We start from the raw sequence: 16184 nt of genomic DNA, 5'->3' as shown, positions 1-16184 counted from the left end.
TAGCATTAAGTATACATGGATTGTCACATGAGTTGTCATGCCAACATCATTAAAAAATTAATGTTTTACTCAGTATTTACTTTAAAAAACAATTTGACTCATTTCAAAAGGTTAATGGTCAAACATAATTAAGAAAAAAAGGGGCCAAATTGATAAAATATGTAAATATTTGAGGATAAAATTTAACCTAATGTGGTTTTATTTATTTATTTATTTAGTGGCTACAAATTTTCCCCAATTTATAGCCAATCAATGAAAAGAAAAAAGAAATTACATTTCCCTCTATAAGAACCCTAATCTGCCATTGTTGTCCAATAATTTAAAAAATAAATAAAAACTCTTTCAACATATCCCCACCTCTTCGATCGCCGAAATTCCCCTCTTCCGTTTCGTTCCTTCCCCAATCTCTTAGTAACTGTCGTTTTCAAGATCCCAAAAGAATAAAAAATTTCACGCTTAATTCATATGCTGTATAAATTTGCGGCCTTTTCGACGGTGTGTTACGTTAAATATAAAGAGATTTAAAAAGATCGGTTTTTTCAACGGAATATTCGATCATGGGGTTCCTGCAAAAACTATGGGACGAAACGCTAGCCGGACCGATGCCGGAAAGCGGCCTCGGAAAATTACGAAAGTACGATTCGTTTTCAGTGAAACGATCATCGCCTGCGCCGGATCATTATCATGATGATTATGATTATGAGAATAATAATAATAATAATAATGGTAAGATGATGATAACTAGGAGCATTACGATTCTTAGGAGCAACTCTGGTTTTAGAACTATGGAGTCGGGTTCGGCTCCCGGTTCTCCTCTTGGGTCTAGTACTCCTGCGACACCATTGTCACGTAAGTTCCATTTTCTTAACCTCCAATTGTTTAAATTTGGTTAAAATATACCATAAGTCCTCATAATATCTTAAATTTAGAATTTAATCATACTTTTAATTTTTAAGAATTTAATTCTTCTACTTTTCAAATTTCAAAATTCAGCTCTAATTTTTGACAATGTTAACAATTAAAATGTGAATTTTGAAAATTTGAGGAAAGGCTATAAATGAAATTCTCCCATTGAATTGTCCCCTATCTATCCTCTTTGTCTATGCCCACTTTTTCTCGATTAAAGTGTAATTTTATCATATAATAATTTATAATTCATTTACGAGGGTAAAAGTCTTTTCTACCGATTGGATTTATCTCTAACATTAAAAAACTATTTAAACTTTTGTTAGAGTCTAGAGATTAAACCTTTACGGTTACACCTCAATAGCCCTTGCTGTTAATCCCCTAATATGTACCTAAGACGTGTTATATATGTATATGGGTGCAGCAGGGACACCAGGTGGGGATTTAAAGAGGTTCATGAGAAGAAAATCGTCAGCTGAAGGCTGAAGCACTTGATTCCGTTGACCCCTTAAGTCACTGTTTACCATGGGTGCGTTCTCTCTCTTTATCTTACCTTTTGTGCTTTAAAATCTTTTTAAAATTTATAAATTATACTCATCTTCCAAAAATAGAAATATATAAAACATTAAATATTAACTGTATAGGCGAGCTAGATGAATTTAGGCTAATCATTTTTAAATATGGATAAGATTTAATAAAATTTTAACATATATTTTAGAGCGCTCAAATTTAAACTATTATGTATGGTATTGATGTTACATGAATCCAAACCGAGTTAAAACCTTATGAATGCCTCTCTTTAAGAATATTCATTGATTTTCGTGTAGTCTGCCATAAGACTAAAGAAAGGCAAAGGAGAATAAGAGTTAATTGCACAAAGCATCTTTAAATTATGACCCTCAATTTAAATTAGTTCTCAAACTTCAAAATGTTGAAAAAAAGAAGATGAAAAAAAAGGTAAAATGTTGTCTTATTAACTTTTAAAATTAAAAATAAAAATAAAGTAAAAAAAGTAAAATCTTATGCCTCATCTAATGGTTAAATTAATTAATTATGGTTTTTTAATTATAATTTTGTGTTTTTATTTTTATAATAACTTTTGTTAATTTGTGTTTGATATTTTAGGATTGTGATTAAGTGCTTTGGAACGTTGAGAGAGAAGAATATGACGAATTTTCTTTTGAAGAATCAATACATATATATGTGTGTGTATATATATAATAATAGATGGGTTTTTAACGGTGAGATAGTTTAGGGTGATTGGATCATGAACAATCCCAACCGTTAAATCACTTCTTCTTTTTTTCCTTTTTGGAGTTCTTGAGAGAGGAAAAAAAATAATTCTTTTTTTTTCTTTTTTAAGGTCTTTTGCACATAATATTTTTATATGATTTTCTAATCTGTGTATATTTTTAATCCTCTTTCAATGAAACTTTTGTTAATTTGAAGTTTTTTTTTTAATTATGTATTTCCATCCTTATCAGCAAAATTCTTTATATTGATTAGGGTGAGCAAAATTCGATTTAATTTAAAGAAATTAATTTTTTTACTGAATTTCGAATTAATTGAATTAACTTATTTAATTGTTCTTTGAATCAATTCGAATAAGTGGTTTGATTTTTGGAATTCTAGTCGAGTTGTAGTTTACAACTCAAATAACATATTGACTTAAATACCTTTTAAGTTGCTGGCAGCTTTTTAAAATAAACAAATTGTTCCCCTAAAAATATACATAATTTATATTTTTCCCAAAATTTAATAAAAATATAAATAGCTTAAAATTTATATAAAATGTTAAATTATATTTAAAAAAAAAGAGTTTTCAAATATATATGGTATTAAATTTATGCTTTTTTAACTTACATTTTAGTCATTGTTAACAAGATTTTAATATCTTCATTTTAACTATTTTAGTTTAACTCTAATAAATTTAGTTGACTCGATTTGAATTTCATTTTATTCAACTCGATTCAAAAAAATTTCAAATCAAATTAAGATGACAAAATAAGACCCGTTAATTCGACTAACTCAAAATTTTTTCACTCAACTCGATCAAATGCTCACCTCTAAATTGATACACATTCATAAGTTAAAAAAATTGGATATGACCTTGATTTAATTTATTACATTAAAATTATTTAATTAAAAATAAAAGAGAGGGATCCTCTTAGTGTAAAATTGACTTTTTTTTCTTTTTGCATATTTACATATTAATAATGATTGCTTATTGGATTGACATGATAGAGATATTATATTAATTAAAAAAGTTTACATGTATAATAAGTACATTTTTATTGATAAATACAATGGTCAAATAAAAACCCTTAAACTTTACATTGTACTCAAATAAGCCCTTAGTATCCAAATAAATCCATAACCTTTAAGTTACACCTAAATAAAACTCTTATAAACCAATATTTCATTTGAAATAAGGACTAATTTAAATAAAAATCAAACTTTTGGGCTTAATTAAGTATAGTAAAAAGTATAAGGGCTTATTTAACATAAGTAAACTAGTTGTATTTGTTAAACTTGCCTAATTTTATAAGTTTCATTCGAATATGAGATTCAATCCCGAAATTGTAATATCCTATTCTTTCTAATTACAAAAAGTTTCAATACATTTCGAAGTGAAGAAATATATATATATATATATATATATCAGAATAAGTATTATTTGAGAAGAATTAATTGATCTAAATTTGCAAATTCTTATGGATTATTGTGAGGAAAGCTTACTTTTATTCACTGTGTAAAGGTGCAAATAAGATGGATGAATTTTGCCCACCCAATGTGAAGGAGTTTGACAATGCTACCTTAATGTTTAACCTTTCCTTCTTTGAGCCAACAAGTAGATTCATGTCCTGAAAAATATATTTTTAAATTAAATAAATTAACTAAATTGATCGGTTCATTTGATTAAATCGAAAATTTGATCGGGCTAATCATCATAATTGAAAAAAAGGGGGGTAAACTCTGCTAGTAGTTACCCAAATATTAGTAAATTTATTTTTTGGTAATCCTACTATGAAAAGTAACAACAATGGCACCCATCTATTCAATTTTGTCTTATTTGGTCACTTACTAACAACTTTAACCCACAATATTTATATATTATGTTAGTTTAGTCTTGATTCTAAAAAATCCGACCTTCAACATTTAGGCATTGAGTAATTTGGTCTTTTTTATAGTTTTACTTTTCGTTATAACCCTTTCACCTAAAAAGCTAAATAAAAAAAAACAATTTTATTAGCGAAACTTGATTGAAAATATAAAAAAAAAATTCCTAGATCATAATTCTCATCCTTTCTCATTCTTTTAAAATTAACCCTCAATCATAAAGAAAAGCAAAACTGTAAAAAAACAAGAGACCAAATTACACAATGTGTAAATGTTGAGGGTTATATTTTTTTAGAATCAAGACTAAATTGACATAATTCATAAATGTTGAAAGCTAAAGTTGTTATTATGCCAATTTTAAAAGTTATCACCGTTAACTACCTGGTGATAAAAAAAAGGCAAAATTAAATAGTTGGATGACGATTTTATAACTTTTCATTGTTGTGTAACCAAAAAATATTTTACTAATAATTGGATGACTACTAGTATAGTTTACTCAAAAGAAATATTCCCAACAATTCATACCACAGCCTTGTCAGGATTATCAAGATTGATATTTGGATGTACCCACCCAATTTGTATTGCCTGCATTTAACGAGAGAAAAACCCAAGTTTAAAACTATAATCCAAGCTTTTCATAATTGGATCAGTGGTTAAATCAATCAAGTCATTAAAAATAAAAAATAAAATTCGATCAACTGTCAGTTCAACGTGTTTTTTAGCTTGATTGAACTGACTCAACCGATCTAAAGCCTTTCTTTGGACCAATACTCCGGCTGATTCCTAGTCTAACCTAATTTAAATAACATTGCTATGAACTAACTTGTTCATGGATTGAGTGACCGCCTGACCTAGTAGCCCGGCTTGGCTCAAATCGAACTTCGGTGAGAAATTCTTTTTTGTTTTACTTCAGGCAAATGGTCAAATTCAATTATAAAATTACATTTTCAATATTTTATTATTTTTAAATGGTAAAATGGGCTATTTGAATGGGTTGAGTTGAGTCGGCTCAAGGCTAAGCTTAGATTTTTTTTTTCAAGAATCGGGTCGCAGCCTTGTTCCATTCGATCCATGCTCACCTCTAATTGTAGAATAAAATTGTTTAAGGGTTGGGTCTTCTGTTTGTTTGAGGTGAACTTAAAATAATTTACATTTCCAACTAGTCCAAATAACAATAATGTTTTTTTATTTAAATTTAATTAGGGTTATCTGAACAGATATCCCGAGTCAAATTCTAAATTATTTTTAATGTTTAAAGAGTTCTAATTAAATCCTTAAATTAAATTGTTGTTACAATTAAATCCTTTTCATCAGTTCAACTATCAACTTTGACATTAAATATCAGTTCGAATCTAACGTAGTTCTTTCTATAAACACGTTTAGCTTGATAAATATTTTTAAACAAATCAAATCCTAGATGGCAATTAACGTAAAATCTTACAACAAGACTAGTGGGAGAACCCAATTGAAAACGATAATTTGATTTCAGAATTTAATTAAAATGTTTTAGAGATTACGAATCTCGAGAATGTCTGATGCAATTTTAAATTTTAAAAATTTATTTTTTTCATGTTTCCGAATCAAATTTAAATGAGCAACCCGACTCAGTTCATAGACAAAAACCCTAAACCCCCTAATTTGATTACCTTAATTGTAGCAATTGCATCCACAGCACCTGTTGCCCCTGCTAGGTGACCAGTCATGGACTTTGTTGAGTTAATTCTCAACTGAAACAAAAAAACAAATTAAAGTTTAGTTATTAAATTTCAAATATAATTAAAAAATAAATCGGGCAAAACTCTCTTCTCGAATGTCGAAATGAAAAAATCGATATTTTCTAAAACAAACTCTTTTTATTCAAATGCTCTCAAATATCATATAAAACTTGATCATAGATAAACATCTCAACCCCTAAACGCTTCTAAGCTCAAACCTAAATATGCAATTATCATTGAATCTCGAATTTGAATTTGATTTTGATTTTTTTTTTTAAATTCAAGCTGCGATATTTAATGATTTGCTTACCTCCATATTGTTGCCGAAACAACGGACCAAGGCTGCAAATTCAATCAAATCCCCAACTTGTGTAGAAGGAGCATGTGCATTTATGTAGTTTACATCTTCTCTAGCAACTCCTGCTTTTGCCAATGCTTTCTCTATACAACCAACTATACCTGTAAATTGGGTTCGGTTATTGTTAAGTTTGAGCAGTTGGAGTAATCAAAGTAGTTGAATTAAAAGATCTTAACGTACGCTTCTGTCGAGTAGTTTAGACTTTAGAGCTTAATCGAGTATTTTTTTTTATAATTAATATTGAAGAATCTGGTTCAAACTGAACTAATTTGAAATTGAGCATGTTAATCGAGTCTTCTTACTAAGCAAATGAGTTTAATCAAACCTAATCCAGTGACTTGAACAGAATAACTATTAATTGAGATATAGTAATGAGGTAGGGTAGGACGGGTTTTTTTGCTAGCCCTGCCTTTTATGAATTCCATCCCTTCCTCCAACTTTATTTTATTTAAAATTTTTAATTTAAATTTTGTGGATTTAGTCCCTTTACTTTAATTTTATTTGAGAAAAGCTCCGCCCCTATATATTACATAATTCTATATCTTATGTTAATTTTTACAACATTAAATAAAATACATGTAATCATATCTTACAAAAAAGCCTTAAGAGTTTCTAATTAAAATAGATAAGAATAGTTATAAAATTAACAGATGGATACTTTGGTAAATATTTTCGGATGGGACATGATAGTTTCGATCTAAACTCGTAACAGATCCAAAGCTAAAAATTTTATATTGAATCGATTTTAAAAAAACCTAATGAGTGAAGTTAGGATTTGATAAATTCGGATTATTTTGTCATTCCTACTACTAAGGCAAGAGAAGATTTATTTACCGTCGGGATGCGGCCGAGTCAAGTGATACGCATCGGCACTAGAGCTTCCACCCAAAAACTCAGCATAAATTCTTGCACCTCTTCGCTGCCATTATTAACACACAAGACGATAATGAAAAGGGAGGAAGTTGTGTGGGATATGAATATGCTTTTTTTTTCTTCATATATTTAGAGAATTATATCTCCTATTCATGTCTAAATATGTACTAAATTATAGTGTTAAATTCGAATATTTTAAGAAAAAAAATGGAAAAGCTTGTGTAACATAGTTCAACTTTTTTTCTCTTTAGATACCAAATCATCATAATCGAATACAAATTTATTTTATTAAGGGAGGATTGACTCTTTCAAGAAAAGCTTTCAAAGTGTCGTTTATTAGGAGTCGGCGGACTCATCAGTGGGTCAATATTGCCATCAATCAAGGTTTTGCTTCTCAACTAAGAGAAAGCCTAAGTGTGCGAGATTACTTGAAGAGATGGTGAATTCAACAGAGTGGGATCGCCTTGTCGGAACAGAGCGTACGTGACGCACAACTACCTAACAAGGATATGTGAGCATTTGTACTTAGTAGGACCCAAGACCTTGCGTAATTGCCCTATATGTTGTAGGGCATAGGCTTGAGGCTGTGCGTATTGCCCTTAAATGCTCACATTTCCTTGTTAGGTAGCCGTGCGCCACGTACGGCCCGTCTCGACGAGGAGATCCCACTCTGTTGAATCCATCACCTCTTCCGGCAGCCTCATGTATTTGGGCTTTCACAAAGTTGAGAGACAAGATCGAGGACAATACCGACCCGTTGATGGATCTATTGATTCCAAGCAAGCAACTCTTCAAAGAGTTCTCTCAAAAAAATCGAAAATCCCTCCACATATTTAGATAACCAAACCCCTATAGCCATATCTGACTGTGCATTTCATATAAAATAAATCTACAATCAAAATTAAGAAAAAAAATCATACCAAATCCTTAAAAATATTTACAACTATAATAAGAGAAATGTACCTTGGCATGTTCTAATTCTTCCAAGAGCAAAACCCCAGCTCCATCTCCAAGGACAATTCCATCACGATTCTATTTTTTTTTTAAAAAGAAGGGAAAATGGTGATTTTGTTTAATTCCAAATTTCATCTCTCTACCTTACAAATATTGAGATATTAATCCCCATACTTTGATTAATCAAAATTTGGTCCTCGTACTTTATGAAATTGAGAAATTAATCTAATTTGATAACACGGTTAAACCTTCTTGTTAAATAGTTGACCTAAAAATCAGCAATTCAATAATTTATATGCAAAAAATTAACTAAAAAAAATCAACAGCTTTATGTTTACTTTTTTATTGTTATTAAAATTGGATTAATTTCTAAGTTCTGGTAAAGAACGAGGATAAAATTGCGACAAATTAAAAGTAGAGGAAATAATCTCTATTTTCTTAAATTAGAATGATTGAAAATCATAATTAGACCAAAAATTATGTAAGAAGCCGTCATTGAAAAGAGCTTGAAGTTGTAGGGTATTACAGTGTCCCAAGGACATGAAGCTTTGGTCGGGTCACAGTCCCTCTTAGACAGAGCTTTGCATGACGCGAAACCTGCCAAACCTTCATTTATAAAAAAATAAAAAAAAATGAAGGTAAGTTCATGATCTAAAAGAAATAATGTGTAAATATCTTACTGCGATGGTAAAAGTATTATGGAGATTCCTGTATTAAGAGTCGGATTGCATTTTATCTCTTTTACTCAAAAAATGGACAAATTAATTATTGTACATTAGATTAAAGAGTAAACTTGGTCTTTCTGTTAAAAATTTTATTCAATTCTATTATTAAAAATTGGTCTTTATACGTCAGCATGAGCTATGCGTGACATGCCACATGTCACTGTCTAGTTATTCCATTACTCACGCTGGTTTTTAATAGCACAAATTGATGAAATTTTTAACAGAAAAAATCAATTTACTTTGATCTTTTGATCTAACATACAAAGACTAATTTGTCTAATTTTTTGAGTAAATCGGGCAAAATATAATTTGACTTCTAGTATAAAGACTTCCATTGTACTTTTACCTTAATCTGATTCTTCACTTTTATTTCGAAGTATTTGTATATGATATTTATGTTCCGACATAGATTTAAGTATTAGGACATGGATGAAACCAGAAATTTTTAGATTAAAATTAAATTTTAAGGGTAAAAACATAATTTTATTGTTATATTAGTTTATAATTTGAAAGTTTTTAGAGAGAATAAACTGCAAATTTACCATTCACGCTCAAGTAGAACTGGCGGTAGACATTGGCCCTCTAAAACAATAAAATTATTTCTAAGTCTTAAAATTTTAAAAATAAAATTATAAATTAATATAATAATAAAATTATATTTTATCCCTTCAAAAATTCATAATTTAAAATTTAGCCAAAAATGGATTTTTGGCTTCCCCAGTCTAAATAAAATAAGGTATATACAAGTATACCTATTGGATGAACTCCGGCATCGGAACCACCACAAAGCATCATGTCCTGCAAAATCATCTTATAGTATTGGATACAGATACTTGATCTAACATAAATATGTTCAACTTTAAATGATTTTCATATATTTAAATATTATATTTTTGTACTTATGTTTAAATGTATTGGATCAGGGATGTAGCTAGCGACGCTGATAGTGCGGTCGCCCTAAAATGATATTTTTTTCATTTAAGTTCTTTAAAAAATTTTAAATTTTAAACTATTAAGGTAAAATTATATTTTGTCTTCCCTAAAAATGATAAAAATTTGATTTAATCTTTTAAAAATTATAAAGATGGATTATTAAAATGATGAAATTATATTTTTTTACTGTAAAAATTACAATTTAATTTCGACCTCCCTAAAAGAAATTTTCTGACTTTGCCCCTATGCCAAATATAATATTGAATATGAACATATAAAACAAAAAGAGAAGTTTAGAAAATTGGATCCGTCTAAATTACTATTTAATAATTTATAAATATTTATTTAAAATTTAAAATAGGTTTAAGTGTTAAAAAAAGTTTGTGTTTTTTCAAAAAATCAATCAATTGAGCTCTTTAATTAATGTTTTTGTTGTTGACCGTTATTGTGCTGACATGACTATTAATGACTGTTGAGTCTACAGTTGTGATGTTAGCGTTATTTCATGTTAACAAAAAAAAAATTAAAATTAAAATTTTAAGTTTAAAATGAATTTGGATAAATAGAAATCCAAGTACATTTGAATCTAAACATTTTTTTGTCGATATTTATTTTGAATATGGTATAAAAATTTAAAATTATTAAAAATTATAAAACATTATAAAAATATTTAAAAAGAGAAACGGTGGTTCTTACTTTTCTTTCATTTCACCACAGGTTATGATTATAGGTTTTTGGATATTTGATATACTTTTAAGTCATTTTCTCAACGACCTGTTAGTGGCGAAGGGAGGGGGTTGGCCCCTAACATGAAAATTTTCTGTCTCTAAAAATATAAAATTTTAAGTTAATATATGGTAAAATTATAATTTAGTCCCTTAAAAAATACGAGAATTATAACTGAGTCCTTTTGAAAACCATAAAGATATAAGCCAAAGCAAAATTAAATTTTAGTTCTTATAAAAATATAACTTAATCCCAACTCTCTAATATTTTTTATATTTTTCTAATTTTACTGGCACAGGCCATCACTTTATCATCACAACGGTTAACTCAATAATTTTTAATGTAATAATAAACAACGAAAATTATGGGCAAAAAAAACTTAATCAATGTATTTTTAATGTTTGAAAGCTTAATCAAAAGTGTTTGTCTTCATTGATTTTTTCTAAGTACTAAAACTTTGTTAACCCTTAAAGCTATATTAATATAATATTTTTAAGTCAATTTAAAAGATAGATCGAGATAGGGTTCTAATATTCAAGGCTTGGATCTAACTTATCCTAATTTTTAATTCTATAGTATATTTTTTTACACATTATATAATTTATATCATCTAAAAATTAAATACTTATTAATATAATATAAATATTTAAAAATGTGTTAATTTGTATATATTTAAATAAAACATGTTGGACTTTTTAAAAGATTAATCCTGAACAATTTTGGATTAATAATTAACAAATATTAATAAGTTTAGATCATATTTAAAACCCATAATTGAGATCAAGTCCAGCCTAGTGAATAATATTGTGTTAAGACCATATATAAATTAAACTTAACACTTTTTAAAACTCGATAATCATATCATATATAAATTCATTGTAAACTTGACCGGACTCATAAACTCCTTTAACATCCATAAATTGAGACATAGAAATGAGTGACTCACAGTTATTCCATCAGTAATGTGACCAGCTGCACTGAGAATACAATGATTGCTTGTTGCACAACCTGCGTTAATTATATAGTTTGGACCCATCCAACCCTGTGATTTAATTTTTTTTAAATATATAAAAAAATAAAATTTGATCTGATGTTAAATAATTATATTTAATTATATTTAATTCAATAAAAATTAAAATAAATTTGTTGAGAGAAGGTCGACTCCATTAGAAAAAGTCTGTGAAATGTTGTCCGTCAAAAACTGTGAGATCCATCAATGGGTTGGTATTATTTTCGGTGAGAGTTTTGTCTCTGGACTCAGCAGAGAGCCCGAGTGCCTAAAGAGGTTACATGAAGAAACTAACGAGTTTATAAAACGCGAGCACCTTATCTAAGTGCCTATGAAGGAGAACCACTCATCAAGGAAATCTCATATTTTTGCTTGGAGGGGTTTGAACCAATGCCCTATAACATATAGGGCATTGTTGGATAACTATACTAATAAATTAACCTTCTTAGGCACCTCGACAAGGCCCTTAAACTCTTTGAACTTTGTCATCTGGTCAAGCACTTAAACCCTAAACAAAATCAGAAGACAAAATCTTTACTAAAATTAATACCAACCCATTAAAAAATTTAGACTCTCAATGATTCATTCAAATACTTCTCCCAATAAAGTCAACTTTTTTCCTCAAACCTTTAATCGATTTTCAATTACTATTATTATGATTTGAATGAGTGGTGTAGGTACCAATTCAATTGCTAGTGCTGCACAACCCATGTTGTTTCCTGCCATAGGCACACTAAATGGATTTGGCCTCCTTGAAAGAATTAACATATTTTCAAACCATTCATAGAAAATCTGTTTCAAAAATATCCACAAAATTCATAATTAGAGAGAAATAGAAAACATTCTTTACTTTGAGTGTGAGTGCCGGATATAAATTTTATAATATATATATATGTGAATATATTCAACAATTTTGAAGTTTTTTTTTATACTCGTGTTTGAATATATATCAAACACAAGTATTTGACTGATAACATATACTCTCACCATTTGGGACCAACTATGTTCTAGCATCATCACAACATCATCCAAGCTTGGTGCTCGAGCACCATCGACACCAGTTAGGACACTGTTGATTTTTGGTTTTCGAGTACTATCGACACCAATTGATCTTGGTAAAGTAGACTTATCTAAGGGTCGAGCTATCTGTGAATCAAGTTTGGGATTAAGTTTTTTTTCTTACTTTGGGTAAGTTCGATTCTACCTAGATTACCATCTAATAATAAAATCATCTTATTTTATTTTATTAATTTAATTATAAATAAAGGTATCTATGATCAAGCTAAATGTAGTTTAGGTCAAGCTTATATATATCGTATCATCACTATTCATATTTGTTCAAGTCTAACTTGACTCAACCCGATATACGAGTTCTCAAAATTTTTTAAATTTTAAAAAAGTATTTGTAAATTAATGATTATAACCTAATCCATTTAGGCCATACACATTTTTTAAAAATATTAACTTTATTTATTATCTTATAATTTTATTTCTTACTTTATTAAAATTTTAAATCTAATATATAAATTAGTCATATTTATAAATAATATATTATAACATTATTTATCTAGCTCAAACCTTGAATATTCAAGTCGGACTCTCTTATTTAAATAGACATAAAAAATTTTAATGTAACCCATTTTCAAGCTTAATATTTTTTTCCAAACACTTTCAAATATTTTTCGATTTTTCGATTTTAAAATATTGCTCAACCCTTTGACAATTCTAATTATGAAAAATATAATATATATATATAAAAGAATTGAATCGTGTTTACCCTTAAACCTCCCATTGCAGAGCCAACAATAATCCCACATCGAGTTTTATCAAGCTGTCCATTAACTTCATCGGAAATCCCGCCGTCGGCCAAGGCCTTTTTGCCGGCGGTTATAAGGTAAAGCATAAAGTTATCAGCTCTCATTGCAAGCTTTGATGAAACAAAACCTTCCGGTGAGAATGACTTAAGCTCAGCACCAATTTTCTGTTTTTTTAATAAATAAAATTAAATCTTTACATTTTCGGTTTAAAAATCCTAATCGAATCGTTGACTCCAATTTGATATGTTTATTAACAGATCATATATATGTGACATGGCGAGGGGGAAAGCCAAAACTGTTCTTAGAAAATAAAATTGAAATATAAACTTTTGTGAAGGTCCAATGCAATTTTATTATTATTTTAACTTATAATTTTATCATTTTTAAAAGGATTAAACTATAATTTCACCATTTCTTAGACCAATGTTCCTATTTGCCTTTGGCGCATGGGCGGCACTAGAGGGGTATGCAGGGTCTTTACCCCTTTAAATGGAAAATTTTTGTTTTAGCCCCTTAAAATTCAAAAGGTTATAAATTAATACATGGTAAAATTATAATTTTGACCCCTAAATGATAAAATTGTGATGTAGTCTTTCTAAAAAAACTATACAGTTTTAAGCTTATAATGAAAAATTGGATTCTGATTATCATAAAAAAATTTAATTTAATTTTGACCCCTACCAAAAAATTTTCTACCTTCGTCCTTTCTCTGCTACTACCCTTGGCATATGTTACTAGGGAATAAATCTCAAATTTTTTCAATTAGCCAAAAAAATCAACTAAGAGTTTAATGATGGATCAAAAATTTCAGACATTTGAAGAAAATTGATAAGTTGTGATTCAATTTCTGATCGCTAAGAACTTACAGATGGAAGCTGAGAAGTGTCGAATTTTTCAATCTCTGTTATGCCACTAATGCCTTGAAGAACATTGTTGTAGAACACGTCCGGATCCTCACCGAGCGCCGTTACAAGGCCGATCCCCGTCACAACAACACGCCGCTGCTTGTTTGCCGGCTTTTCGTGGTGTATCACTGGTTTGTTTGCAGTCTGTAAGGAAACCGCCATTGTTGTACCTAAAAGGAGAAAAAAGCTGTTAGGAATTGAAACTTCTGAAATTACATGCAGATCGGGTTGGATTAAATCGTTTAAGTTTGATTATATTTGTTATCTTTGACACGATGTCTAGAACTAGATAAAGCCTCTCCCCATCCTATAAATAGGAGGATAATACCCTTCAGCGCACTCGAACTCACGTCTTCCTGCATTGACAACAATATCCATGCCAGTCGAGCTAATATTCACTCGGCTTAACTTAATTATTTAATTAAGTTCAAATAAATTTGCTTATTTAATAAAAGATTAACTAGTTCAATTCTCGTAAGATCAAATTCAATTACCAAATAAAATTTTTTCGATACTAATTAAAAATAAAAGATCTAATTCTAATTTTAATAGTTTTAAATTAATAAAACTGATAATTGTTGGTGTTAAAGTGTAACAGTTTAATTGATAATAGTGTTAATATTATTAAATCATTAAAGTATATAGATCAAATTATCCCAATTAAATTTTGGCATAGTAGAGAGACTAAAATCATAATTAAACCGGAATAAATTAGTTTGAGAAACAAAACTTTACCATTTTATTTACCTATATTTTTATAATTCTTTGGGTAAACTACACCCGAGGTCACTAAACTACTAATAAGTTTACATTTTGATCACTCAACTTAAAAAAGTTACAACCATTCGAAATTTTTTATTCAAATCACTAGATTGTTAAGTTATCAAAACTAAGGTACTAAAGCTACTCGAATCAAACATTAAGATATTCGAATTCAACCTTTCGATAGCTTGGTTTGTTTGAGCTCAATTCTATCGAAACCAAGCTAAATTAAAGGATTTAAAAGAAAAAAAACTCGAGTAATTTATGAAAACAAATAATATCAATACCTCTCTTGCAAGTGGTGTTATTGAGGCAATGAGATTGAAAGATGGGAGAGGTGAGTGCCATGGAAGAAACCAGTAGAGAGCTCAGAGATGAAGCGGCGGCCATTGAAGAAACCGATCGATGAAAAATTATTCTTTTTTTTTTAATAAAAGAAAGATTAAAGGAAGCTCAAGTAGAGTAGTTGATAATCCTGAAAAAAAGGTGGAAATAATGGATTTAAGACTTGAATTTAGGGTTTATAGTAAACGAAAATAAAAATGCGAAATGCATGCAACGTTACGTATAGGGCAGAAAACTGTTCACATTATATATATAAAAATATATATAGGTGAATGTACCTAAGAGGTCCCTCTATTATTGGGATCTAATCAAATTAGCCCTTCTAACATTTATTATTTAAAAAATAGTATTTATTGTTTAGCAAAGCTAATATTTTTAAAGTTTTTATGGTTCTGTAAATAAAAATTTTGGTTTGGAATTGAACTGCAATTGAAAAAATAATAATTTTCAAGACATTTTTATACGGAAAATGTTAACTCTGTTACAATTTGGACTTATTTGATTCTTTTTAGTAGTATAAGGACTAAATTTATCCATTTAATACTAAAGGGACTAATTTGATTCAATCCTTATAACACAATGACCTCCCAATAACTTTAACCTACATTTATATATACACAATAGTTAATCTATCACAGGTGTGTGTGGAAAATGTATTTTTATAAACACGTGTATTTGAGAAAATTACAATATACTAATAATATAACGTATAGTTTGAAACTAAAAATGAAATAACTTGTATAAAATTACATCAACTTTCAAGTTAAAGAAAAAAGAAAAGCTTGTGTAATAATAGTAAAGCTTATGAAAAATATTAAAATAAAGCTTTAGTTGGAGTGGCAAAGGTAGAGTTTTGTAAATATTGGTGGCATGGATTTTAATATTGCTTTATAAGAATTTTATTGGTTTTATTAAAATATAAAAAAATATCATCTTAATGATAGAATTTATTTTAAATATTAAAAATTATTTTAATAATTTCTTAAATTGAGTTGGTGTTTAATTAACTCGTGATACAAAGTCAATCATGAGTTTA

The 16184-nt window shown here is 28.7% G+C and overlaps 2 protein-coding genes across 4 annotated transcripts; one reads left to right on the top strand and one right to left on the bottom strand.

The window, feature by feature from the left end:
• Positions 1-557: 557 nt before the first annotated feature.
• Positions 558-1392, top strand: LOC107892604 (dormancy-associated protein homolog 4). The gene is made up of 2 exons (XM_016817669.1): positions 558-849; positions 1331-1392. The coding sequence occupies exons 1-2, from the start codon at positions 558-560 to the stop codon at positions 1390-1392; spliced, it is 354 nt and encodes a 117-aa protein (XP_016673158.1).
• Positions 1393-3468: 2076 nt separating this feature from the next.
• On the bottom strand, positions 3469-15298 carry LOC107892936 (3-oxoacyl-[acyl-carrier-protein] synthase II, chloroplastic). Of its 3 annotated transcripts, none has more exons than XM_016817954.2 (13): positions 15091-15298; positions 14003-14211; positions 13097-13300; positions 12001-12111; positions 11257-11352; positions 9404-9449; positions 8453-8532; positions 7936-8004; positions 6934-7018; positions 6052-6200; positions 5673-5753; positions 4552-4611; positions 3469-3770 (listed from the first exon to the last, which is right to left on the bottom strand). In XM_016817954.2, exons 1-13 carry the CDS (start codon positions 15191-15193, stop codon positions 3648-3650), a joined length of 1416 nt encoding a protein of 471 aa, XP_016673443.1. In that variant the 5' UTR covers positions 15194-15298; the 3' UTR covers positions 3469-3647. The 3 variants fall into 3 exon arrangements, with proteins under 3 accessions (XP_016673443.1, XP_016673446.1, XP_040956351.1); XM_041100417.1 differs by having other exon boundaries at positions 3632-3770; positions 4598-4611; XM_016817957.2 differs by lacking the exon at positions 13097-13300.
• Between the last annotated feature and the right edge of the window lie 886 nt (positions 15299-16184).

This window comes from Gossypium hirsutum, chromosome D09 (genome assembly GCF_007990345.1).
Source record: "Gossypium hirsutum isolate 1008001.06 chromosome D09, Gossypium_hirsutum_v2.1, whole genome shotgun sequence".
Taxonomy (NCBI): Eukaryota; Viridiplantae; Streptophyta; class Magnoliopsida; order Malvales; family Malvaceae; genus Gossypium; species Gossypium hirsutum.
The sequence above is the reverse complement of the archived record's forward strand: the minus strand, read 5'-3'. Positions and strand labels throughout refer to the sequence as shown.

What these genes read in the sequence shown, in the direction of transcription:
- LOC107892604 (XM_016817669.1), top strand. Translation starts at nt 558, where the DNA reads ATGGGGTTCCTGCAAAAACTATGGGACGAAACGCTAGCCGGACCGATG. An exon ending in TCCTGCGACACCATTGTCAC is followed by an intron (nt 850 to 1,330) that starts GTAAGTTCCATT and finishes ATATGGGTGCAG; the next exon opens with CAGGGACACCAGGTGGGGAT.
- LOC107892936 (XM_016817954.2), bottom strand. Translation starts at nt 15,193, where the DNA reads ATGGCCGCCGCTTCATCTCTGAGCTCTCTACTGGTTTCTTCCATGGCA. An exon ending in GACTCGGCCGCATCCCGACG is followed by an intron (nt 6,201 to 6,933) that starts GTAAATAAATCT and finishes CCCAATTTACAG; the next exon opens with GTATAGTTGGTTGTATAGAG. An exon ending in GTTTCGGCAACAATATGGAG is followed by an intron (nt 5,754 to 6,051) that starts GTAAGCAAATCA and finishes TTTTTGTTTCAG; the next exon opens with TTGAGAATTAACTCAACAAA.